Raw genomic sequence first — 27,062 nt, forward strand, 5'->3', positions numbered from 1 at the left:
AAAAAGTTGTGAAAGAGCTAAGACTCAGAAAATGAGCAATTTTATAAAAGCCTGGCAGATGCCCAGTCTGCTGAACCTACTAAGAAGCACACTCATTTTTCCAGTTTGAAACTTTTTGGTGCAAAGACCCCTAGTGCAAACATCTCCCACAGGACTTGTGGGAAGAGTGCCAGTGTATAGAAAAATAAGAGTGCTGCTATTCTGACATGAAAGCTGTAGCCTACATTTTTGAAATAATGGTGTTGAAAAGTGAAGCTCTGAGAAGAACCTAATTTTGGGCTTCTCCAGCTGTCAGATCATCCTCAGCTTTCCTACTTCTCCTTCTGCTAGAGGGGCTCACAGCACAGCACCTCTCTCTGTTAAAGATGAAGAGGAAATCAACAACTGCAATGTCATTTGTGCAAACCCAGAGAAGAGTCTGAGAAGACAGCAAAACCTAAACACTCCTTTGAGATTATCACTCTATAATTGATAGAGATGTACTGGTTCAGATGTACCTCTGTTTCAACTTCTCTTTTTACACCATTTTCTATATTAGCATATCATGTGCTTGTCAAGTGCAACCAAATTTTAACTTCAGATTGTTGATGTTTTATGAGTATTATATAAATGTGTATAAATATAAATATATAAAAATATAAAAATATATAAATATATAAATATATAAATATATAAATATAAATATAAATATAAATATAAATATAAATATAAATATAAATATAAATATTTCCCAAATTATTGTAAAGGGTTTAAATGTTGATGAAAAGCAGCAGGTTGACACCTGATTATCCACGAGTTTTTCCATTGTGTTGCAAGTGCATCTGCCCCCTTCTGGAGCCTTGAATTATCCCCATGCATTTTCTTTATGTGTGCAAAGGGCACTGTTGAAGCAGATGAGTGCCTCAGCATTTGATGTCATTCACTAATCTGAGCCAATGCCACATTATTTTCTAAGAAATTTATTGTATTATTTTCTTCCATTTGGTCAAAATGCAGCATTAGCCATTTAACAAGAGCCATGACAAATTTCTGTCATTGTCTGCTGTATGTTGCTGTCCTCTGCCTTTGTAAGGTCTCACAGATTGGTTAGACTGGGAATTATGACACAGTTGACATACCCAAATTATTAGGGCTGGTTTTATGACCAAAATCTGGTATCACTGTGGAGCAGCAGTAAATTGTGGATCTGGTTTGAATTGTTCATATGTCTGCCATTTACCACTCCAGCCTTTTTAATATATTACAACAACCTATGAAAACACACTCTGATTAAATGAGAGAACATGGAAAATTAATTCCCACTGTCCCAATGGAGAAGACATACTCCAGTGTCACAATGCACTCCTTGTCTGCTTTGGAGTCAAACTGCACAGGGATACCATGCACCAGTGTTCATCTGCTGAACTGGACAGTTAGCTGGAAGAACTGGTAACTCCAAACTCTGTGACTGTATGGACCTACCAGTCACTCCTCTGGTTAATCAACAATTGCAAGGATGAAAAAGAGGTGCAACGTGGGTAGTCTGGCCAGTATAAAAAGGGACATCGTGGAAGGAAGGTAAAATCTGTCTGTTAAGAGACTCTTCACTACTTTTTACTAAGGCCATACCATACCTGAAAGAACACATTTTCTGATACTGTTTACAGGTTGTCATAGGCTGTCATAGGCTGATTGACTCAAGGCTTAGCTTCTAAGAATATTTGGGGTGTTCAAATACACTTTCTGCACTTGTACTGAAAAGAATAATTACCCCCAAAAGATGCGCTTCTTTTTTTTCAGAAGTAACACTCAATTCACATGGTCATGATGATTCTAAAATTACCAACATATGTCCAAAGCTGAGACATGACAAGGGTTTGCTTAGTTAGGAAGTAATTGCACTAGGTTTGTCTTTGCAGCTGGTGAAAAGCTTGTTAAAGGCAATAGTGCAACCCTGAGATTTTCTGTGTTTAATTTCTTACTTAGACATATTTTAATATCTTTGCTTTAATGTTGATATGGTCTTGTCAGGGTTAGAGTTATTTATTTGGTTGCAGGCCCACATGCATGGGAATTATGTTATTTAAATTACATACATCTTCAGTTGACATGACTCATGTTACAATTGAAATTAATAAGCCAGCCCTGTATACTAAAAATAAGCAAACAAATGTAAAACACACCATCATATTAGCAGAACCACCACACACTGATTAATGGTGGACAGCACAGTCATCAAATCAAGGTCACAATCAAGATCTGAACCAATGAATCAGAGTTCTGAGTTTTCAAACAGACACATCCAATGAAGAAGGTAAATAGCTTTACATTATAAGCTTGACATGATTTGGAACTACATTAAGTTAGTTTTGCATCAAGAAAAGCTGAAGAGAAAACAGTTCACGTTTCAACCAAGCTCTTTACAAATATTTAAGTCAACAAAGCACTGAGTAAGGCAATCAAGTACAGTATTCTTCAGTCCTTGCCACTGGTGCATGAGGACTGATGCTGTTATGGTTGAGTCCAGAGAAGTCCAGCCATCAGAGCAAACTCATCAGCAATGCAGAGTTTAGAATTTCCTTCTCAGTTATCAGTTATTACAGATAACTGTATCAGTCTCAGATACTGGTATCCTGTATGGTTATTCTTCTGCTCTTATTCTCGCCTGGCCATCAAACTCAAGTCAGAGGTCACTCTGAAAATCACACGCTCTTGCAGCTTTTAAATTATTAATGTAACATTTATGAAAATACTTCTTGCATAATTACTAGGTAAGGACTATTAATAACTTCTGGAATAATTCACCAGCAGAAAATGATGGATCTAAGAATCTGACATTTGCTGCTAGGCCGGCAAGCAATTATTATGTGCCTTTTAACTTTTTTTCCTTTTTTGGCCAAACAACTATGCATCTATGTGAAATAAAGTAGGATCCTTCCCTTAAAAGAAAAGAAAGTGTTCAGCCTCATCCTTTCTTCCTAAGGATCTTTATTTCACATGGTTGCTGGCTGCCAGCACAACATGGCAGAGGCTTCAGCCAGGATAATGACAGACTTTAAAACTGACATCTCGTGCCTGGTGGTTCCAAGAGGTGGCAATGCTTCTCACAGATCCGTCCTTTTTCCTGCTTACTTCACTGCACAGATGGAGCCTGCTTTCCTGGATGTGGTCAATACAGCCTGGTGTCTGGCTGTGGATCACTGCTGAATATACCCATGGCCCTGCAGGCAGAACAACAGGCTGAGGTGTGACACACCAGCCTCCTGCATGGTGTGTGTTCCAGCGAGCAATGACGACCTTTTCCTGCAGGGAAAGCACTTAAAACCTACACTCAGCAGGTGCCACCTCCTCAGGACAAGCTAATACCCTCATCAGCACACAGTGTCTCCATGTCTTTCTAATAATAATCACTTCTTTACCCTAAATTAGGAAGCTAATATGAATCAGTTCACAGCTTGCCCTGATGACTTTTAATCTAAGACCACAGCTGGCCTTTGTGCTTTTCATCAGATGAATTTCAATAATCATTAAACAAAGTTTTCTCAGTTCTGCTTTAGGTCTGGCCCAACATATCTTGCAGACCTTACTCCTGTGCAACACTGGCAAAATCCTGCCAGCCTGTAAAATCAGTGATGGCAACATGAATAATGAGTTGCTGTATTTATACAGCATCAGACTTACAGTTATTTTCCAGTTGTCTATACTGCTTTTCTTTGTATCTAGACCAACCCTGGAGAGTAGAGAGAAGTCTGCAAAGTTTTAGTCCATGAGATCATCTCGGTAATTTCTTATTGCAGGCACTGTCTGTCTAACTTTAGTTCCCCTGTTAAATAATTGTGATATTGTTTCTTTAAAACCCTTGACAACAAAAATCACAACAACCATAAGTAATCCATAGACATATGGAATTGTTTTGAGAAAGAAGCAAATTGCTGAGACTCCTTAAAAATGAAAACCTACCAAGGAAACCCCAGCAGCCTTTGACAGTCTGCTCTAAAAATTTTCACTTGCTTTGATGTTGTTTGTAATTTATGCTCCTCAGAGGCTTTTAGATGAAGGAAATCATCTGTTTTAATAATGTGAAACCTTCTTCTGGCTACTCGAGATGGGAATTCCTGCCCTGTTTCCTGTGCCTCTCTGTCATGGCCAAAAGGGGAAGGAGGGCTTAAAAATTGCAAGGCTGTTAGTGATCAGAGCTGTGGCATCACCTACCATTTCAAAATGTCTACCCAAAGATTACTTACCTCTCACTGCTGAAGTAACATGTTAAGGAAACCTGTTAAGCTCATTCTCCACTGCAGTGTTATTTCACTGTATTAGTAATTCATAACACTAGGTTATGTGGTAACAAGTATAAGACAAAGGCAATTTTTGAAATAGTCCCTTTAATTCAAAATTATTTTAATTACTAGTGATACCTGTTCTTTTTTTCCCTCATTTCTGTCCTAAGTCTCTTCATGATTCAAAAATTGCCACTGGGCTATCACCTCTCATAATTGCCATTCTCTGAGCTGAGTGAACAAAGGAAAAATTAAACTGGAGTGTGTCAGGCAAGCAGAATAGGAAATATATGTTCCTGCAGGAAAGCTACTCTCCTCCTAATTACCCTGCAATTGCCAGGTTCAAAATGTAATTTATGAGCAGCATAGATAGAATGGCCACATTAGTCCATTATTTCATGATGATCTTTTCTACTCCTGCCTTCAGAAAGAAGGGATTTTGTAGCTGTCAGTGCATTGGCATTGTCAGCAGCTGCTCTGGGCAATGATGCTAGACAACTGCACTGGAGAGATACTCCCAAAAAAATGTTAAGCAGTCTCCTAACAGCCCAGTTTTATAGAAGAGAGGTGCTGTAAAGTACAGCTCAATAAATAAAACTTAATCTGATGGGCTGCCTCAGACACTGCTGGTCATGTTCAGCAACAGATCCAGAAATGTTTGAAGAAGGAAGTTTTCCAGCCTGTGGTTGCTGCTGTTGCATGTTTCACTTACTGTAAAATATACCAAATGCAGCAAATGAACCTCACAAACACCCCCTGAGTCCATTTTGCTCATTTGCTACAAGTATGGAGTAGCCTGCAAAGGATGGAGTAGAGAGTGAAGCTGCATGTGATACATGTGATAGGCAGCTGACATGTTTCAGCTGTAGGTTTGGTGCCTGAGGCCAAGTCTGCATTTCAGTCAAGTTGGGGCAGTGACTTACTCATCATCTGAGTGAGCTTTAAACACAAAACAGGGGGACACTCAAGGCCAGATGGAACTCAGGCACCATTCAGTGCCCACGTAGTTATCACATTATCACATTAGTTAGCACCATAGTTTGTGATACTTGAGTTAGTCTCAACAGGGTCACAGAGTGACTGAGGCTGGAAGGCATCTCTGGGGATCATCCAGTCCCACCCCCGCTCAGAGCAGCATCAGCTAAAACAGTTGCTCAGGGCCAAAGTAGGGTCTTGAATTTCTCCCAGGATGGAGACCCGACAGCCCCTGTGTAACCTGTTCAAGAGTTTGACCACCCTCACAGAAAAAAAAAAAAATTGTTATATTTAAATGGAACTTCCTGTGTTTTGATTTTTGTTCTTTGCTTCTTGTCCTGTCACTGGGTACCACTGAAAAGAGCCTAGGTCTGTCTTCTTTACTTCCTCCTGTCAGGTATTTATCCTTCTCAGTCATCTCAGTCTCCTCATGTGAAAGATGTTCTAATCCCTTAATCATCTTCATGGCATTTTGCTGGTCTCCATGTCTCTTCTGTGCTGCAGAGCCCAGATCTGGATCCTGGGAGAGGCCAGGGGAAAGCAAAAAAAGTAGAAGAGGAAAGGCTAAGTTCAAAGGCAAAAGGGAAAACTGTCTTGCTGATTCTGGATGTGACATGCAAACCTCTGAGTCAACTGACTGAGAGTTCATTGCCTTCCAGCTGTACACAAAGTCCATCAATATTTTTCTTTGTCGCAATCTAAATCCATAAGGAAGCTTGCCCCTTCCCTGAGAAAGCATTAGATTATATTGCTTGGGAGTATCAGTCCTAAATATTCTGTTTCAGTTTCCTGCAGAGAATGTTGAACAGAGTGCTCTTAGGAATGGGAGATGCCTGCTCTGATTCATTCTTCCAAGGTTTTGTTTTTACTTTGCCCCTGAGGAATTGGCCATTTTTAATGACTTTTATGATTAATAAAACTGTCTGAAGGCCTGCTGGGGTCTTCAAGCTAGTAGTTATCAACAAAGTCATCTAGCTTTCTCCCCTAGTGCCTAAGATAATGGCAAAGACCCAGCGCTTGATCTTTCTCCCCAAGCTGAAGCTTGCCTAGCTGCACTCAGGGTCGTGTTGGGGTGGTGAAAAAAAAATCCCCAAGAGTTACTTTCATGCTGCAATGACTATGGAAAATCATACTCTCCTGGAAATCTGTGTCTCATCTTAGCAAAGCTCTTGTGCAGACTCTCCAACTTTCCCCCAGCTGTTTCCCAGCTGCAGGCAGGTGATGTGATACCCTTTTAAAGAAGCAGTGAATGTATATCCTCACAGCTGGGCACTGAACTCCCAGCAGCAACACATGTTGACTCCTACACCTTGAACAGTCTCCATGCTGGGTCACACTGCTGAACACACATTCCTGCTCTGAAGAGGCTCACCACTTGACACAGCACATCCTAGGCTATGCAGGAGCTCAGGCAGGCAGGGGCATGTTTGAGACACTGCAGTAAGACTAATGCCAGAAAGGGACTATTGGCCTGGGGGCAGAGAGAGGAAAAGGACAGCAACAGCTTGTTGTGGCGCTGGGAGGGGAAAGAAGCACCAACTGGCAATATTCCTCCCTGTCCCTGTGCCCTCTCCCCACTGCCAAGTGTGCATTTCCTTTCTGCCCCACTGGGAAAGGCAGGGAGAGCAAAACATGCATTGAAGAATAGGCAAGGGCATCTCCACAGCTTTAGTGATATTGTAAATTCACAGGAAACCTAAAAAGATGCATGGTGGTTAATGAACAGCAAAACATGTGAGATATGGATTGAAAGGTATATTGGAAGATATATGTTTAACTACATCAGGACACAGCATGGTATAAGACCAATTTTTTTTTTTTTAATTAAAATGTCATATAGATCTAGTGTTTTTCGTAGTAGTTGGTAGCACATTTCACAGAAATAAAGGATTGATAACATCCTGCAGGAGGTTGCAGCTGGGGAACCACTGAGTCCAGACACATTGGTACCACATTGTAGATTAATAAGGCAAATAAAATTATATTTACTTTGAAATTTATTTCTGCCTCCCCTCATCATCTGTGTGTGCATGAGTAAACCTCAAGTTTACTTTCCATTGATAACATCTAACAAAAAGATGCAATTCACATTCAATTTTTCCTTTGAATTGTAATGGGCAATTTATATCACTCTTCGTAACATTTATATATTTGTGCATATCATACTTCTTCATAGTTTTTCACAGATCACATTATACCTGAGGAAGGCACAGCAAAGGTTACTTGTAGACACTGCTCTCTGCTTCAAAATCCTTCATCAATTATCTGCACACTGTGTTTGCTGGGTTACAGTGGGTCAGATCCTGACACCCCCACTAGACAGACCATTCCTGCTCTTCAGGAGCACTTCTGAGTACTCTTATCCAAGCTGTAAAGTATGATATTACTAAACCAGAATAAGAGGTCAAGAATCTGAGCCTGGTCAGAATGGGAGAAGTTTTTTTGCCAGGGGCTCAGACTCCTGAAAACCTAAGGCTGCATCACCTAAGGCTGCAAAACCTAAGGCTGCATCACAAGCCTGTTGAGTATTTACTCAACAGCTAAAAGTTCATTTTAAACATTCCTTATTTCCAGCTAACATGTCAATAATAGGTGAACAGCATATCCTGGGCCACTCTTTCCAAAAACATATCAAAGCATTTTTGGATGACGATGGAAAACAGGCTGTGCCTACAACAGAAAGGAAAACAGAAGAACCTTTTATAAGTCTTCAAATAATCTCAAACTAATTAAGTTTTAACATCCTCTCTGCTACAATTCTGGGCTTTATTAGCTGTTCTGCTTGCCATTCCTGAGCCTGCCTAATGTCTTCTGTAGAACAACTATGCATTTTTTTCAGGCATTTGTCATTTCTTGAAACATATAAAAGAGACACTTGGATTCAAATAACAGACCATCTAAATGCTGTTCTGCATAGGGAGTGATATATGCTGACAAGGACTAGAAGTCAAATGTTCTTTTTATGTTTTTTTATGGTGAGCAAACCTACTTAAAACAAGCTTCTTCTCAAGGCAGCATATTGATTAGAGCTGACGGGCCAAAAAGACCTTTGGGAGACAACAGAATATGGCTTGAGTCAAAGAGTAACACTAAAGCTGGCAGCAGCAACATTAACAGTCAGTGAAACCTGAGAGAGTTTGTCTCATGCTGAAATTTATTGCACCCATTTGGACAGCCATTATGGTAGTTAGTAATTTTATCTGCACAAGTTCATCTGTATTTGGACTCTCAGAGCTTAGTGAGAGGTCCTGCAAGGCAGAACCATACCCAGGGCTCTGCTGACTGAGGCAAATGATTTCTGTGCTGAGGCAAGGTGTGACTATGCCTAAAGACTATGAAAGGCTGTTTGTATTGATGGCCAGCCACAGCATTAACAGTAATTCTGAAATAAGGTGACAGCAGGCCAGTGCAGATGAGGATTTTCTAGTCTGCACTACTGTGGTTTTCTTCTGAGGCTTGATGAAGCTGTCACTCACAAGCAAACATGGCTGTTCTCTTGGATAGAAGTACGTTTACATTTCACATTTTAGTAAATAAATGGGCAAAAAGACCAACACCCAGTCTAATATCCAGTGAAACTGTATCAAAATCTCCTGATGAGACATATTGAAAATGGTAGGTTAAAGCCACTCTACAAAATATATTGCATTGCTCCTTTGCCCAGTTTCTGCAATTACCATTGCATTGAAATTGCCATTACTATTACCAGTGGAGATGTTCTGTATCCTCATTGATGATGGGTTCCAGTGCTTAATTATCTTTTTTTTTTCTAACATGTCTCTTGGTGGGTTGAAGCCAACCAGACTGCTGGAATCACCTTCAAAATGTTAGTGGAGGATCTGTTCCTGAGAGAGGTATAATTGTTCCTGATACTGATATAATTGAATCTGACAGGGCTTTTGATAGTGGTCTAATGAAATAGTGGAGTACTGAGTTGGGAGTGGATATAGGTCTTCATATTGGATACCAACCCCACCTTAGGACAAGTGGAGAGAGGTGACTGAACCCTGAAAAGAAGATTGTGGAGAGGAATCTGAACCAAACCTCTCTGGTTTCCCATACAGATTACAATGCACAAGGTGCTGGGCATTGTAAAGCACACAGTTTAAGCAATCCTTAGGATCTTAAATTCTTTCTGAGTCCATCAAGAGAGGTAGGAATCTAGGATCTTACATTCTTTCTAAGTCCATCAAGAGAGGTAGGAATCTCCAGAGAGCACAAACTGGCCTTGACCAGACAATAGAGAGATCTCAAATAGAAAGTTCCTAACATTGCCAAAATAGTGAAAAAAAGAAAAATTAAAAGTTCTGGGGCACATATGAAAGAAAACACACAAAAGCCATTGTCCTTGGTCTCAGGGGGAAATCAGAAGCAGTGTTCTATGACTGAATCTTCTCAACAAGTTTATCCAGTTCCAATTTATTTCTGGCCCACCCTCCCTCCCCTCAAAAAAGTCTCTATAGATATTGCTTCCTGATTTGACAGGGGATGCAGAAGGGTGCTGTTCATGGACTATTCTCAAAGCTGTTCATCATTCTCCAGGCCATTGGTCCAAGGCCATGTTCCAAGGACAATATAGGACATACAGACTATGAAAGTCATTTCTTCAAGTCCCTGTACTTTGAGACATTAAGAGGCTAATTAATCTACCAAGGTAAAAAGACCCTATCAGTCCTCTTCTACTAAAGAGTTAACTTGCCTGGACCAGGGATTCTCTCCACTCATATTCAGCTGATGCAAGGTCAATGACAAACACACCAAGGAAGTCAGAGTTGCTTTATTTTTCTTGTGAGCAGGTCAAATAAAACACTGCTGATGCTCCATTTATCTGGAGCGACAAGCATACACTTGGCAGCAGCGGAAAGCAGACGCTGGAATCTGGCACCAGGCTCCCAGCACAGCTGTCAGCCTGCTGACTAATCACTTCACCCCCACGTTAATGCTGCTCCAGGTCTGCTGGACCCTTTCATCTAAGATACCCCAGCACATGCTCCTCTTGATAGACCAATTGATACAGAGGTGCACCATTAATTGTTACATAGCATTTTATTTTATGAGATTTTTTAACTCAAAGTGGGTTTTTTTTCTAGAGGGTTTCTCTTTTCTACCATATTCCTTCACAATGGGAGCTATGATTTGACTGCCTCCAGTATCAACTAGACCTTAATTAGATGCCCCTTGCCATAATGGATTTTTTCAGGGTTTTTGTATATTTATGTGCCTGAGCTTCATAGCTTGTTCTTTTAAACAGCCTTTCCTATAAATTTTTCTTTGGTGACTATTTTGACAAGCTGCAATTGCACAGTGCACACCTGACTTTCTCCAGAGAGACCTGGTTTTCCTTCAGTTTGTGTTATCAGATGATACTTGTAGTCTTGTCAGCACAAACTATTTAAGAAGCTCCCAGGGAAAGTGCTAAAATATAGTGGGGGCCTATGAACTCTCTTCTTGGCAGCTGTGCTTTATTAGCTGAGCTGTGCAAAGGTGGTGCAGCTAAGGTAATGCAGTGCTTTCACAGAAGTATTATATATTGTGACAAGCCGAACAACCTCCAGGACTCTCACTCATCATGACTCCCATTTCATACCTCATCCATTACAGGAATGAGGTATGAAAACATTTCTCTGTTTCCTAAAGATATTAACAGACTCCTGGGAAATCGTTTACCTGGAGAAAGGGAGAAAGGAAAGTGTTGAGCCTCATTTTTTTGCATTCAGGCTGAAACAGCGAGCTGTGGCAGGGCTCACTGTCTTCTCCTGTTAGTGAATGATAAGTTTTTGCAATTGGTAACTGGTTCAGAAATTTAATTGGTTTAATGCTTATAGTTAGCAAAGGCACAAAAATATAAATTTGTGTTGCTTCCATACTGACTTCAGAAAAAGGATATCCAAGGGCTTTTTAAAGAATAATAGAAGACACCTCCTAACACACTGATGGTGGGCAGTTCAGTCACACCCATGTATGGGATGGTGGCTGGAGCCCTGGAAGGGTCGTTTGATTTGGCCATTTAAACACAATGGAACAGACCTAAAACTAGAGCAGAGCCTTTCTGTCACAGAAGCATACAGGCATGGAAAGGCTTGGGTTAGAACAGATTCTAAAGATCAGGGGAGTTGGAACTGGATGATCTTTAAGGTGCCTTCCAACCCCAGCTTTTCTATGACTTTGTGATTGTACTCATCTTTGAATGTTAAGTACACAGAGACTTTTGTATTGGTATTTGAAGCCATGGTGGTATCTGGCTGTTGTCTGTGCATGTTCTAGAGTTTATGGTATCATTTCTCTTTTCTCAGCATGATTTTGTCCTGAAACAAATGGATGAGGTCCACCTCCATTCTGTGGGCTGTCCTTAAGGTGCTATTTCTTGGCATTCTACATTTGCCTCAGAAGATATCCCCATATGTTCTGTTACAATATTGGGATGGCCTGATCTTCAAGTCCTTATAATTCCCATGCTTCAGAGGTCTTTGCTGGAAGAGAATTTGAAAAATACACAGGGGCAGCAGCAAGAAGTGGGCATTTTCATGGCTTCTGTGATCCATTCACAATTATTGAGACAGGAATTCCCTACTGCGTGCATGGGAGACATGCAATATCTTCAGTGCCAGGCAACTTCAGTGCCAGGCAGCAGAGATATTTATACAGATCTTGGCACAATGCTCTCCGTCTGTGCTTTGAGGAAGCACCATGTGCAATTTGCTTATTGCAATAAAGGGATAAAGAGTTTTCCATAAAAGACCTTCGATGGGTAGTAGGTTGGCTCTGAGGGAAGAAGGAAGTGGTGTTTCAGATACTTTAATCTGAAACCAAAATAGAGGCTCTGCCAACAGAGATCCTTTAAACCATGGAATATATTTTCATCACTAAATTTGAAATACTGTTTCGGAGTCTTGGTCAGATTTAGTGTTGGATTTAAATCACTGTAGCCTAATTGAAGTTAATGGAGCTATGACAGTTTATACCAGCTAGAGGGCTGGTGTCTGTTTCAAAGTATTGTTTTCCCACAATTGGCCTTGATTTCTAAACAGTGATAGACTTTTTTCTGGGTATCCCAAATAGTCTAAGTATTCATACAGCCTTTCTTTCCACACTTACCTCTCAATGTTGACAATGTGATCCCTAACAATGTCTCTTGTTTATTCAAATAAGCTCTTCTCACTAGTTATTGCATTTCTCTCTCCTCTGGGAAGTCACAACCATTTAGCAGTTGCACACCAGAATGAGATTTAGAAGAAAAATAGTTTAGATGATCACAGCTGTGCAGATGACACTGAATAAATAGAGTCCTATCTCCAGACACAGAAAAAAAAATACAGCAGACAATGTCTGATAGTCTTAGTGATGTTTTTGGTAAGAAAGCTTTGGATACAATTCTAGCAAAGTGAAATTACACAGACCAACTGGACTCTAAAATGTGATCCATTTTCCCCCTGCTCAGCACTGCTGAGGCCACACCTCAAGTACTGTATTCAGTTTTGAGCATCTCACTACAAGAAGGACATTGAGGTGCTGAAGCGTGTCCAGCGCAGGGCAACAATGATTGTGAAAGTTCTGGGACATAAGTCCCACAAGGAGCAGCTGAGGAAATTGCCTTGTTTACACCGAAGAAAAAGAAGGCTCAGGGTAGACCTTATTGCTCTCTACAACTACCTTAAAGGAGGTTATGGTGAGGTGGGTGTCAGCCTTGTTTTCCATGCAACCAAGGAAGGACAAGAAGAAATGGCCTCAAGTTGGGCCAAGAGATGTTCAGGTTGGATATTAGGAAAAAATTCTTCACTGGAAGAGTGGTAAAGGGAAATAGTAGAGTCACCATACCTAAAGTGTTCAAAAAATGAATAGACATGGCACTTTGTAAAATGGTTTAGTGGGCCTGGTGGTATTTGGTCAATGGTTAGTCTTGATGATCTTGGAGGTCTTTTCCAACCTTAATGATTCTATGAGCATTTGCATAGCCTTTGTTGTGGCTGGAAAAGTATTTGAGAGGCTCACTGATATGTTCCTTTGGCTGAGTAATTTCTCCAAGGCCTCATTCTCCCTTGCATTGCATTCTTGATAATCATTCATGCCTGTGTAAAGTGCCTTCGTATTGTAACGCAGTGAAGAACTGGGATGACAAATTCTTCAGCATCAGAGGGATTTTTTTCTATATATTGTCACTGAATACTTGCAGTTTGGGAAAGAACTGCATCAGTTTTACTCGTATCTTTATCCATGCTGCATGTGTTTGAGCCTGGATTCCTGCAATGCAGCATATGCCTAGCCTGGGAAATTCTTCTGGCCAATGCTGAATGCCGTGATTTATTATCATTGGAAGCAGTGCAGCTGTAAGACGCAGCTTAATATGAAGCATAGAGTGGGACTCAGATCCAGCATGATTAACCTGAAGAGGTCTCATGAGGGCCACCAAAGCAATCTCATTTGGGAATCTGTCTCCACTGACTGAACAGCCAGGTCTAGCACCTTGCTGCATAACTGTTCAAACCACCTTGGTGCCATTCAAATGCTGGCCATGGCCATGCATCCTGATGGGGCTAACAACTGGTCCCACACAAATGACCTCTAGGCCTTGTCCAGGGATTGAGATGGCTCCTTGGACCTCTCAACTTGGATCACAAGTCAGTTTGAGTGGGGAAGAAGTATTAATCTCCCCAAATCACTGGATTTCTGAATTGGTATATAAGAGAAAAATTTGGGCTACAAGGAACCTAGCAGTTCTTTTTAGAAGGGCAGTTGTCTACTAGACAGTGCAGGAAAACAGGTTGTTGGAGACTTGCATGGAAATTAGGTGCCCCTGTAGCCAGGGTAATGGGAGATATCTGATCAGAAACTTCAGATGGTGTGTTGGTTTTTAAATGGTCTTATTGCTGAACTTCTGGCAAATTTACAAGGTATTTACTCTCTCTCTTAAGTCAGAGAGTGCAAGTTATGATTAAGAGCTCTAAAGAAAAGTGGGTCTCACTTAATTGTCGTTTAATTCCTTAAAATAAAAATAGAAATTCTATGATGTGGTAATTAATTCTGGGGCATAAACCAGTAGCAAAATATGCTCAAATGTTATATGCCACAGTCATTAAAATGTAGATCAGTCTAACTGCATGATCTTGCTTACATCCTTCAGAAAGAGCAGTCCAATATAAAAGTTACCAATTTAAAAAAAAACGTTGCTTTTTAATAAGAATGCATGAAGACGGATGTAACTGTTATTACCCTGGTCACTATAACATAATGAGGATCCTTATAAGAATATGCTATATTTCAAAATTGAAAAAGTAAAAGACGGACAGGAGACTTCAGCAGTGTTAGCATAAATGGGAAAATATTGTAATGTTTAATTTTGTAGTATATTGGCTACCATTAGAACAGCAAACATAGATTTCCAGACGTTTGTGAAGAATCCAACAGTTATATTTTATATCTAGGGCTGTAGTAACAATTTCTATTCAGCAGCCTGGAAAAACATTTCATGTCACAACAGGAAAGAAATATTACCATGGGTTTTTTCCCCCTCATCCCCTATATAGCAATTTTTGAATATTTCAGTCAATGACAAATAAAAATGATGGTTTACAAATTAAAACCTCAGTCACTAAGGGCAGGACATAAATGTGCAGATGTTTTGTGATGCTCAAGAACTTTCAGTCACAATGCTGTTGTGGAGAGGACTGGAAATCCATCAGAGTCAGACACTGTCAAAGGCATTCCCTAAGCTATGCTGTCTGAAAAGGCAGTTAACTTTTCATGGTTTTTCCACATTTTCTTAAGGAAAAAAAATCAAAACCACAAAACCTATTCATAATGGCTTGTATATAGCTCTCACTATTTTATAATCAAGGGATTAACTGCAATTTATTAAAATAAGTGAGCAACCTAAATCTGGAGTTCACTGGGCAACCTGTACAAGTCAGGAAAGCTGCATTGTCCTGAAACTGTTTACAAAATATCCATTTTCCTTCTCCAAGAAGGAAAATTTTTTACAAGCTTCCCAACTGTTTCTGTCACCTCTGTGCCTTAATGAAGTTACACAAATGGCTGCCTGAAAATCTTGTCTTTACTGCACCTACATGGCTAGAGAAAAAACCAAGTTTTTAAAGGCACTCCTTGTAACTGGTACATTTAATGCCTGTGCATGAAGACAGACCTCCTGCCACCCAGGAGTTGGCAGACTGTGACCACGCATGTAGCACCAAGCCATCCTGACAGAGCATGAGCTTTTACTGCCACCTCTCTCTCTACTGCCCAGTAGTAGTTACAAGGATGGAAATAAAGATCAAAAATATAAATGGATGTCAGCTCCTCCCTCTCCTGTTTATTTTACTGGCTTTTAATTAGTAAGGTGAGATTTTTTTCCACTGCCTGGTCTCACTGTGCTTTGAAGAGTGCAGAAAACTCTCCAACAGTGTCAGGATTCCCCAAGCAAAAAAACCTAAGAAAGCCATGGACAGCTGTACCACCTCCTAGCAAAAGGCAGCGGGGATGCTGCAAGTAAAGGCAATGTGCTGGCTTGTGCAAGACAGGTGGTCCAGAGAGGAAAAGCTGGCATATGTTAGGGGAGGCAGGTAGAGGGCCAGAAATTGTGCAGCCATGGGGAATTGTGAAGTTTAAACCACCTCTCTGATGGCCTGGCCCCTTGTCAAAGCTTCAGGAATTGCCTGTCATATGTAGCTTGTGCAAGGTGTCAGGTATCAGTTTTCCATAATGAAAAACACCATTACCATGTAAGGACAATTCATTAGGTGCAACATAGCAGAACTGTAATTAATTATTAGATATTATTTCTCACAAAATGCTTCTCCAAGATCACATTGCATTAGCCACAATATTGGACTGATGGAGCATAAACAAGGGTAATGATAAACACCGGTGAATGGAATTGGGAAGAGATGGTTATCAGGTTACCAGTGTGTTTCATGTGTTTCATTAATGATCTGGAAAAGGAAGTGGATAACCATTTAATTAAGTTTGCATTTGATACTAAATTAGAAGTTGCTGCAGACACCTCTGAGGGCAGCAAAATAAATCAAAAGGAGCTAGAAGCTTGCAAGGTAAAAGAGGAAAATGAGATCTGGTGTGAAGGAAAAAAGCAAGCTAATCTCTCTGTAGCAAATAATCATGTAGCTATAAGTAGAGGAATTCTGAAGAAAGCAGTGTTGAAAGAGAGGTAGGGATGTTAATGGACTATACATTCCCTCACAGCTCGGATATATGTTTACAGAAGCAACGCATCAAGGAGCAGGAAGGTAATAGCCCTTCACTGCAGGGCTGTAGTGAGAAGCCATCTATAATGCTGCACTCTGTTTTGGGCACCCTGTTATCAGAGAGATATAGACAAATTGGAATGAGTTCAGAAAAGAGCCATAAAAATGATTCCATATCCCTGGAGATAATGACTTATGAAGAAAGATCAGAAGAAGTAAATGTGTAAGGCCTTGTCTGAAAGATGACTGAAGAAGGACAGGAAAACAATCTGCAAAAATGTGAGAGCAAAAAGGGAGGAGGATAATTTATCATAGTAACTATTAGTAATACGATGAAATAATAAGTAACAACTATAAATTCTAAAAGGGCAACTTCTGGTTGAACGTAGGAAGAAATTTCTGACAGTGGAATTTGGGTTAGTTTGCAGAGAAGTTTCCCAGGGGTAAAAGTAAAAGCTGCATTCAAGTCATTTAAAATCAAATTGGACAACTCACTAGAAAATGCACCCTGCTATAGGGAGCAATATTGCATTGCCTAGGGAATAAGCTGGATGACTTAATATGATATTTCACACTCAAGTCTTTATGACTGTGATATTTTTAATATGCATGGTCAACTATTTCAGGAAAATACACATTTCTTCTGCTGTCAGGCCTGATAATACAAACACTTGCATGCAAACATAACTTTAAAGAAGGCAAGTAGCTCTGCTGACAGCACTGCATTGCTGACATGCCAAAACACAAGCCTGAGCTCTTCAAGTTTTTGCAGACTGAGTCTTAGATCTTGAATTGTCAATATCAAGATGGTATATACAGGTAACCACATCATTTATGGGCAGGTAAAGAAGTGTGCAAAATGGAAGATGGGGGTTGGAAGCTCCAGTGAAGATGTATCATTATTGTTATTTTTATGGTTATTGCTATTACTGCTTATGACTGGTAGTGTGGGGTTCAACTCTGTTTCTTAATTGTTCACCTTTTTGGTCTCCTGCTTTCACCTCTGGGCTGAGTGTTCATTAGACAGCATAAAACTGCTTTCTATACTGCTTTTTTAACACTTAGTATTTTTAATATATCCTAAAATATCTGTGGAATGGGAAAAGACACAAGGTGAAGTGAAAACCTGACTCTTCCCCAGATGAAAAAGATGGCAAAGGCTATGGATTTAAATGGATATGAGAGTAACCCCATCTTTTCCCCCCAGTTATAGCAATGTAACATTGAAATCGCTTCACTATTTACTAGCAGCAGAGACAAGCTCACAGGCATTCACAGAGTATGCTCCCTAACTCAGCACAGTTCTTGTATGTGGGGGTTTCATGTTTATGTTCCTGTTTTCTTCTCTTCCCTCCCTGTCCCACACCCCATGGTCTGTGTGTTGGGCTGGCAGCCTGGTGGTGCCGCAGGCCAGTGCCCGAGCCTCGGGACTCTCCAGCAAGGGCTCGAGCAGCAGCAGCTCCAGTGAATCCGAGAGCAGCTCCGAGTCTGACTCAGAGAGCGAAAGCAGCTCCAGCGAGAGTGACGGCAGCAAGGCCTCGCACTACTGCAGCCCAGAGGTAAGGGCTTCGCTATCATTTGGGGTGGCACTCCATTACTACACACACTCACACCTTCTCCCAGCCAGACCAACACAAGGAGGCTGTGAGGAGATGCATGGAAAAACAATGGGAGAGAAAGGCTCAAGGATCTTCCTCCTGGCATGCTGTGAAATGTAAGTGGCAGTGGACGTTGGGGCAGATTAAAGCATTTGAAACAAAAATAAAGAAAAAAATAACCCTGTTAGATTTTCCTCAAATTGGAGATGAGTGGAGCACCTTGCAAGGCTCACAGCTGCTTGAAGTTTTATGCAACTCTGCCTCCATAGCAATGGCTTGCTTAGTGTGTAAGTCTTGATGTGGGCTCCCAGCACTGCAAGGGAACTAAGGGCTTCTCTACAGAGGGAAGCTATTATAAAATCAGTTTGAGAGTAGATTTTTAAAAGAAACCAGTTGTTCACTCATGCACTTCCCTTGCCTCACTCTCTAAGTGAATTATTTTCTGCTACTGCTGCCTTTATATGATTTCTTTCAATTCACCTCTAAAATGGACTAAACTGAATTACTCATGGTGCAAAACACTGAGCCCAAACTAGTCATCTGGAAAGCTAGCACTGAAAACTTCCACATGTAGACAAGCCCTAGCCAAAGTACAATTAAGCTGCCAGTGCTGTGACACCTTCTGCTTTCACCTCTGCAGAAAGCTCAACAGACACAACAAAGCTGCTTTCTTTGCTCTGCTTTTCTACCAGGATTGACATTTTTACATGTTTTGGTCAATACACAAGTTTAGAATTAAACTATGAACTCCACAGCCACATCACACACATTAATGTATGTAAAAATATTCCAAAATCTAGCGGCAAGATTGTAAATACACATGAAATACAGTCTGTGTATTTTCCTACTCCACATAAACCATCCAATCACAAGAATCCTCCCCCCAAAACTATGTCTCACCTATTCTTTCACCCTGAAAAACAAACTATGCTGCAAAAACAGCAAACCTTTCCTCGTGTTTTCCTTGGTTATTTGGAGACATATTTCCAATTGAGCAAAATGCAGTACTCACAGAAACATCCTTAATATATTTTTCTCAGGTTCTGTCACTTTTGTTCCTTGTTTAACACTTATCTTCTGTGTTTCCTTCACAGCACTTTCAGACCCATTTCCAGCTAATTCTCCTCTTACTTTGTCCACTTCCTACATCTTTCTCTTCTTTCCAGTCTCTCTTGTTGCTCTCCCTGAAGCACCCCATGTCTTATTTCCCATTCTGAGCTTTCTTATCTGACCTGTTAAGACCTTGTTCTCTGTCTACTTAATTCCCTGCTGGAATTAGTGCAAAGATCTCATTCTTGGTCTCTCCTCTCCCTGTGGGATCTCAAAAGGTGGAAGAAAAGGGGCAAAGAGAAGAAAGAAAGGGGAAGGAAATCTGAGATGAAAGGAGGAGAAGCACAGGAAGGGAGGAGTGGTTACCTTTTAGGCAGATACCCATGCTGCTTGGGCCCAAGAGCAGAAATTCCTCAGAGAATGCACAAAGCTAATTGACTGAGGCAGGTCTTGGATTTCATAAAGTCCAACAGAGAACTAAGTCATGGAAACATGGAGGAAGTGCCTCCTCTTAAGCATTTTATTCATATCCTCTCGAGATCTGTGGAACTACTTTTGTACAGAGCCTGAGCTGTCAGTGATCATTGTCACGAAACAGCTGCCCCACTCCAACAGATTGCTTGTCTCTTTGCATTATATTTGTGTGGTTTGCCTTCTAGGACATGCTGTATGAAACATGCCTACACAAAAATGTAAATGACTCACAAATGTGATGGCTGCAGTGATTTTCATAGGCAATTTTCATCCCTTGATGGGATCTAGGAGACAGCACACACAGATATGGGTGTCCCAGGGAAGTAGAATACCTGTGTTTTCCCCAAGGGCAAATGCTTTCCCAGGGCTATCATATGACTGATGGAACCAGTTCAAACATGCTCAAGTAATGTCTCTGACTGCAAGTCCTTTCAGCTTTGCATAAATGCTTTAACTTACATTTATGCACCCAGTGAAGCCATCTTTCTAAAGTATATGTGTCACAGACATCTTTTCACTAAAAATCCTTTCTTAGGATTTTTTCCCTTCTGAGAAGCTGAGGCCTCAGAAACAAAATGTAAACAATGGTTATCTGCTGCTGTGGAATGCATCAAGTGGATTTTTGATTGGCCCATCTTAGATGTTTATAATTAATGGCCAATCAAGGCCGAGCTATCTCGGACAGAGTCCGAGGGAGCTGCCTTTTGTTATCATTCTATTCTTAGCTAGCCTTCTGAGGAAACCTTTCCTTCTATTTCTTTTTAGTATTGTTATAATGTAGTATATATATAAAATAATAAATCAAGTTGACTCAAGAACATGGAGTCAGCATCTCGTGTCTTCCCTCGTCCAAGAACCCCTGTGAACACTGTCACATATATGCCAGTTTCTTACCCAGTAAATGGAAAGAGACAGGTCTTTGGAAGCTCCCTAAAGGGAGGCCATGTCCACCTAAGTTTAAGTAGTGGACTTAATTCTAGATTTAGTCTTAAAATTATTTGGCTAAGACAAAAAAAAAAAAAAAAGTAAATACATCTTGGTTTTTGATTTAGCATTAACTGGTGCTTTCAGTTCAGGTTCAATGAACTGGAGCAGTCCAGCACAATGCTGGGCAGAAACTCTGTATTTAAAGGTTGGGAGGAACTTAATGTAGAAATCTGCAAACGATTATAATGCCTCCATTATCCACCCCACCCCCCCCCCCCCCAATAATCTGAAACATTATATGTACATACTCAAAGAATTTTATTTCTGGGACAGTGTATCTTCTGCACTTGAGGTTATATAACAATTCAAGTGCTATTTCATGTCTTCTGTAATTTTTCCTCATCTCATTTTGAGATTTTCAAGTTGTCCTCAGGTGTCTAAATGCAGCTGCCTAGAGTGAAAAAGCAGCTCATTGTAAAGCATACATATAAAGTAGATTAGATGAATTGCACCCTAAAAGTGTCTGTTTCTTTCCATTGACTATTTAGAGCCAGTAGTGACTAGCTCAGCTGTCTTCACTTTATGTCTGCAGTAAACTAAGAATAATGGCTGAGCTAGAACAGGAGACAACATTCAAACTGGTTTCAGTGATGTGGACAAATTAAGGTGCCTCAGACATTAATGGGAGTAGTTAAAGCTTTGTGGACTGCAAACCTAAAATTATGAACAAGGAACTGAGACTTCTATCTCCTGTTTCTTTGCTGAAGTCATGAATTCTTGGAATGACCTTAATTAATGTCATAAATGGTGAATCTGGAAAACAATGACATCCTTTTTCAGGTGGTTGAAAAAAATTTGGGTGCCAAGTATAGAGAAAAAGCTACATTTCCAAGCTAAAAATTTGGTTTATTTGTTCTTTGTTCCATTGAATTATTCTGCAGGCCTTTACTAGAGCTGTCTTTGGTTAGACAACCATGAATTCCTGCTAGGAGGGAGGATAAGAGTGGGGAATGGGCAGGAAGGAAGCAGAGAAGCTATCCCATAGGACAAAGGATCACTGGCCTCACCAACAGTAACCAGTCCAGAAGAGAAAGATGCCCCTTTCTGAGCCTCACCAGCCCCACATACCAGATGCAATGGCCTTTACAGATTTTGGTGTTGGAACTGTTCACAACCATAGTTTCTTCCTCCTTTTTAAGGAGGAAGAAATATTGGAATCTAATATTGGAATTTTACCATTAGACCATCTGTAGATGCTGTAGTTACCTTTGCAAATAGGATTCATGGGTTTTGGCTGTCCTGGGGACTATTATTGACAAAGACTGCAAACTACACTCTCCCTTCCCTCCAGAAAACTCTTTGTGCCAAGAACCACCTCTTAGAGTATATGTGTGCTGCGCCTAACACATGGGAATGCCCAGTTCTAATTTGTTAAAGCACTATCAGCAGTGATAATAGTAGCAATATAATCCAATAGTAATAATAATCATCATCACCATCATCTTCTTCATCATCATTGCTGTCTATGCCTTAAACATAATGAGAAAGCACCACAATTGTATGGGCATTGCCCTGAGTGAAGTATTTGATAATAGGGCAGCACAAGCAAGTTACCACAAGGGTAAATTAGTACATGGATTTACAATAGGCAGAGTAGCTTGCAGGGATGGTGGGCTAAGTCCATGCACATGTTATGGGCTCTCATATCTCTCAGTGAAAGTGGTGTCATACGTCTAGTTTACCACATATTAGCCATGCCTTAGGTCCCTCTAAGTAGTAGTAACTAGCATAGAGTCACCCCATTACACTGGCATTGTTTAACAGCCCTTTATCCTAGAAAGTGTTTCTGGATAACATTTTGACAAGTTTCTTTTTGGATGCATGCCATTCATGCGTCTGGTTGCACTTGCAGCCTTGAAGAGATCTGAGATATATAGAAATGCTGCGTGGGAGTCATCCCACCTAAAATTGCACACTTCTCCTGTGGATACCTACATCTGCTCACCACCTCAGCCTCCCCTTTACAGTCTGTGGAGAGGAAAAGACGTTTTTAGGGCCCAGCTCATCTGGCCTATTTTATATGTCTATTTCAAGAGGGAATTTTTCACACCCTAGAAGAGTAGTTCACTGACTGGAGAAGGAACTTGTTGACTAGCTAAGATATAGGTGTCTATGTTGTACAGATGAATCCACCCACAATATTTAAGGAAATGTATCACATCCTGTTTCTTCATGATGCCTGGCACATGTGTATGTCTGTGGTATGTTGATCCCTGAAAGTATCCTAGTTCTGTGAAGTTTCCTGGCTTGAGTTTTCATGCCAAACCTATATTTAATTGCAAGTCAGCTGACCAGCCTATATTTAATTGCAAATCAGCTGATAACAGACTGTTATTCCTATTACCTGTGCCCATTTGGACAGCACTGGCTTTACCCCAGTTGAAAACTGCCCAGTTCTCTAAAAGGCCCTGGGGCAGCATATTTCCATGCATCAAAACCAATGGGCAGAGAGCATTTTGGTATCAGAATACCCTGCATATATATTCGTATGTATTTCTATCCTTACATGCTGCTGAAAAACTTTCAATTCAACAAACCAACTTTTCTTCCATGGAATGGTGTGTGGAGCGGAAATTAGGGATTTTCTTTTTCTCCCACAAATAATTACAATTGGGCATGTATAATGGATGGGCAAAAATTTTCAAGTGAATTTTCCCAGTCATTTTTTTTCAGCAGACCTGCTATCTATTCTTGACTGTCATGATTTGTTCTCTTGCAAGATGCCTTCGTTTTTGTTTTTTTAATGTGATCTCAAAGTGCAGTAATTTTCAGTTAGAACAATCAATTGAATAAATTACTTGCAAAAATGAACTGGCATCATTCGTGTACACTGAGAACCTCAAATATTCAGAATTGGTATCAGGGCCCAAAATTAGAGAGAAAAGTTTTAAAATTCTGATTTTTTAAGTTTGGATTCTTTTAATTTACCTGATAGACTACAGACATTTTACTTTTATCAGATGAATCTTAAAGGATTTTTTTAGCAGACAGATCTTGGGGGTTTTTTTCAGAAACCACAAGGATGTGAATTTTTATTTAACTAAACCTCAAAAGTGCACCTGAAACTCCTGACAAAACCAGTAAAGCTGGTAACATTGTTGATCCTTTTTAATAAACTTCATAGTTGGTGGATAGGTTGGTAGGACCATAGGTATTATGCCTAAATAGCAGACATACTACTCTAGCAAAGTCCTGCACTGCCAGGTTATGATGCTGCAGCATGTAATCACTTTTTCCTGCTGGTTACTGTGATCCCTTGAAATCTGTAAGCCACCGTTTTCAAGAATAACAAGATATATAAAGAGGCAGAATGGGATGTAACAGATGAATTTGGAAGTTTTTTTGAACTTCCAAGCAGCACTCACTCTGACCTACCCTTACAGGCAGAGGTGTATTTTTCCCCACGTGCTTCTGATGTATCTCCTTTTCTGCAATACTTCTGAACAGTGGAAAGACTTCCATGTATAGTGAAACTTTCATTTTATATCTAGTAAATTCAGTGTGTGCACAGTGAATGGCATCAAACATATCTATCTGTATTTTCAACAGCAATTAAAAAAATGCTGTTCATTTTTAGATAAAGAGTTAAGGGCTGTGAAAATACAGCTTCATCCAGGAAAAATATTGACCATCCATTTTCAAGATTTACAGCTCAGGAAAGAAATTCTTCATGTGAGATATTAGGGAGTATGCTTTAAAAAACATAAATGTAAGCCAGTCCTGCAAACTTCCCATAAGTCTGGGTTAGCTCAGGAATGAGTAAATTAGACACTTTAGCTAGAAGGAATATTTTTATCATATGAATTTCAATGTCTATTTTTTTTTGCTTATTTTAGGAGCCTTTGCTCCTTGTAGAGTGCATACAATCCTCAGTGGGTGATTCTGAAGGCGCCCTTGGCCGTACAAGAAACTTGTGTTGCCCTCAGGCATCTACTTTAAATAAGAAGTAAGATACTCTTTTAAGTTAGAGACTGTGGATATTCTCTCTTGAGCAAACTTTCTTCCAGAGCACTGATGGTTTTCATGTTCGACTTATGACACAGTTTTTGATTATTCACATGCAATGGCCTAGTGAACCAAATATTGGTTCCATCTGAGGAAATTAGGGAATTTTTCGCTTTGGCTTTTGTGGGGTTAGGTTATGGCTAGCCGTCTACTCCATCATCTGTTTTTTTCTGGGGTTTTTGCCTTTCCTCTTCATTTTATTACACTCAAATTACTGATTGCAAGCTCTAGAAAACAGTCACACATTGTTCTGAAATAACATTGTCTCAGCTGTGGTTACATTTGAAATCATGATTATCCCACTTCTTCCCTGTCCTAACACCATTATGTTTTAAATGTGCTCTTATAACTTGATAGTGTTGTGACAGACATTAAATGAAAAACTAACAGCCACACAATACTCACAAAATGAACCCTTGACAGCACCACCACACAACAAATGTTTGTGGATTATAATGTCAATACAAGACAGGTTACATGAAGCGCCTGGTTAGCCCTCCAACTCCCTACCACATGCCACTTTGTATGCTTCTTAAATGCTTTCTGTATTTACTGCAATGGCACAGGACACTAAATGCACATCCCTAGCTTTCCTGATAGCTATTCTCCCCTAGCCTCAGCTGTACCCTGCCTTGTTTTCCTCCCTTCCTATTGTCATTGCACTTTTTTCTGTTTGGAAACTTGGGAGTATTTCCCAGTAGAGGTAATGGCAGTACTGCTGCTGTGAATCACCCTTGGAAATGACCCATCACAGAAGCCCTTCTCCTTCTCATCTCCAAACCCCATTCTGAAACCAAAACCATCCCCGACGGCAAGGCATGAGCTCTGTCCTGCAATGCAGGGCCAGTGCCGAGGGGTTGCCATAGGTTGGGGCGGCTCTTGTACCGAAGGAAAATCTCGGTGGTGCCCGGAGGGATGCGGCGTTTCGCTGTCCCAGAGGGATCCCGGGTTGGGGCAGAAGGGCCTCGGCACTAAGCTCTTTGCCGTCTGTTTCCTTTTCAGCCCGAGCCGCCCTCGTCCAACAAGTGGCAGCTGGACAAGTGGCTGAACAAAGTTACTCCTCACAAAGCACCCATCCTTACCCACCCCGATGGCCCGGCGCTGGAAGCCCATCCCTACTACGGCCGCGTGAAGGCAGAGCGGCAGGAAGGACAGAAGACCCCGGCTGAGGGCCCGGCCGAGCATCGCAGTGAGGAGAGCCGCGCCGCCGCCGCCGCCGCCGCCGGGGACGGGCCGCGGCCCAGGACCGCCAACAAAGCGCCAGGCAGCAAGGGCAGCCGGCAGAAGTCACCCCTCGCTGCCGACGGCGGGCCGCCGAGGCGGGCAGCAGGGAAGAAGGCACCGCGGCGAGCCGAGAGGAACTCCGCCGGAGACGGCGCCCCCTGCCCCAGCGCAGAGGAGCCCCCCCGGAGCCACGGCTTCCCTGAAGGCGCTGCTGGCGAGGCGCCCAGGGCCCGGCCCGGCGGCGGCGGCTGCAGAGCGGGGCACCGCCGGGAGCCCCGCTCAGCTGCAGCTGGTGAGAAGCGTCGGGCCCGAGGGCCGAGCAAAACGGCGCCCAAATCCAAGGAGTTCATCGAGACCGAGTCTTCGTCCTCATCATCCTCCTCCGACTCAGGCTCTGAGTCGGAGCGGGAGGAGCGCCCGCTGCCCAAGGTGCCAGCGGCAGCCGGGCCTGAGCCGCGGGGTGCCAAAGACGCGGGGAGCGGCACCGCCAGCAAACCCCACGGCGGCTGCAGTGCCTTTGGCTCTATTAATGCCAGGACTAGTAGTGAAATAGCAAAGGAGCTGGAGGAACAGTTTTACACCCTGGTTCCTTTCGGTAGGAATGAGCTCCTGTCTCCTCTGAAAGACAGTGATGAGGTAAAGTCGCTGTGGGTCAACATTGACTTGGCTCTTTTGTCCAGGATTCCAGAGCGTTTGCCCGAAGAACCGCTGGCCATGAGCGCCGGAGCAAACCAGGCGGCCAGCTTCCCGCAGGGTAGTAGTGCTGAACCCCCCGCAGAGAAGGGTTTACCGAAATCTAGAAGGAAACGCAAGGTGAGCGGCTGGGGAACCGATCACAGGGGGTAGGGGAGCCTCCAGCAAGTGGGAGGCTAACACCGCTTGCACCCACGTCCAGTGCTCGATGGCAACGTCTTCTCCAGGCTGGCCTTTAAGAGCTGGGATTTGTCCCTGCTTTCCACGTAGGGACTGGCCAAACCCCGGAGGAAATGCCGGCCCTGAAGGTGATGAAATTCCTGGCCTCGAGGGATCTCAGCTCCTTGGAGACAGCGTTGACTGCTGTGTGTGTGCCTTTGCGTGCCTTAGCGAAGGCACTGCCTTTATAGTAGCATAATTTTCTCTCCTGAGGCCTCTCTCAAAACCTGAGCATTTGGAAATGATGCTCAGGTCAGCGAAGGGACAATGTCTGCTGCCTTGTTGTAGTCGATACAGTATCACTGCGTGTATGGTAAAAGAAGAGGCAGCATCTTTTGTCCCTTCTGACTGTCAGCAAGAGGCAAGCCCTTCAGTGGCAGCAG

General features: G+C 41.7%; 1 protein-coding gene across 1 annotated transcript in view; it reads left to right on the forward strand.

The window, feature by feature from the left end:
* The window catches only part of AFF3 (ALF transcription elongation factor 3), a 329,019-nt gene that overhangs the window by 257,825 nt on the left and 44,132 nt on the right, over positions 1–27,062 (forward strand). Inside the window, exons 10-11 of the mRNA XM_071430804.1 lie at positions 17,823–17,988; positions 25,546–26,580. Of these exons, the coding sequence (XP_071286905.1) occupies positions 17,823–17,988; positions 25,546–26,580 (1,201 nt within the window). The remainder of the gene's footprint in view (positions 1–17,822; positions 17,989–25,545; positions 26,581–27,062) is intronic.

Source organism: Agelaius tricolor, unplaced genomic scaffold (genome assembly GCF_023055355.1).
Source record: "Agelaius tricolor isolate 1412-34295 unplaced genomic scaffold, bAgeTri1.0.p SCAF_7, whole genome shotgun sequence".
Lineage (NCBI taxonomy): Eukaryota > Metazoa > Chordata > Aves > Passeriformes > Icteridae > Agelaius > Agelaius tricolor.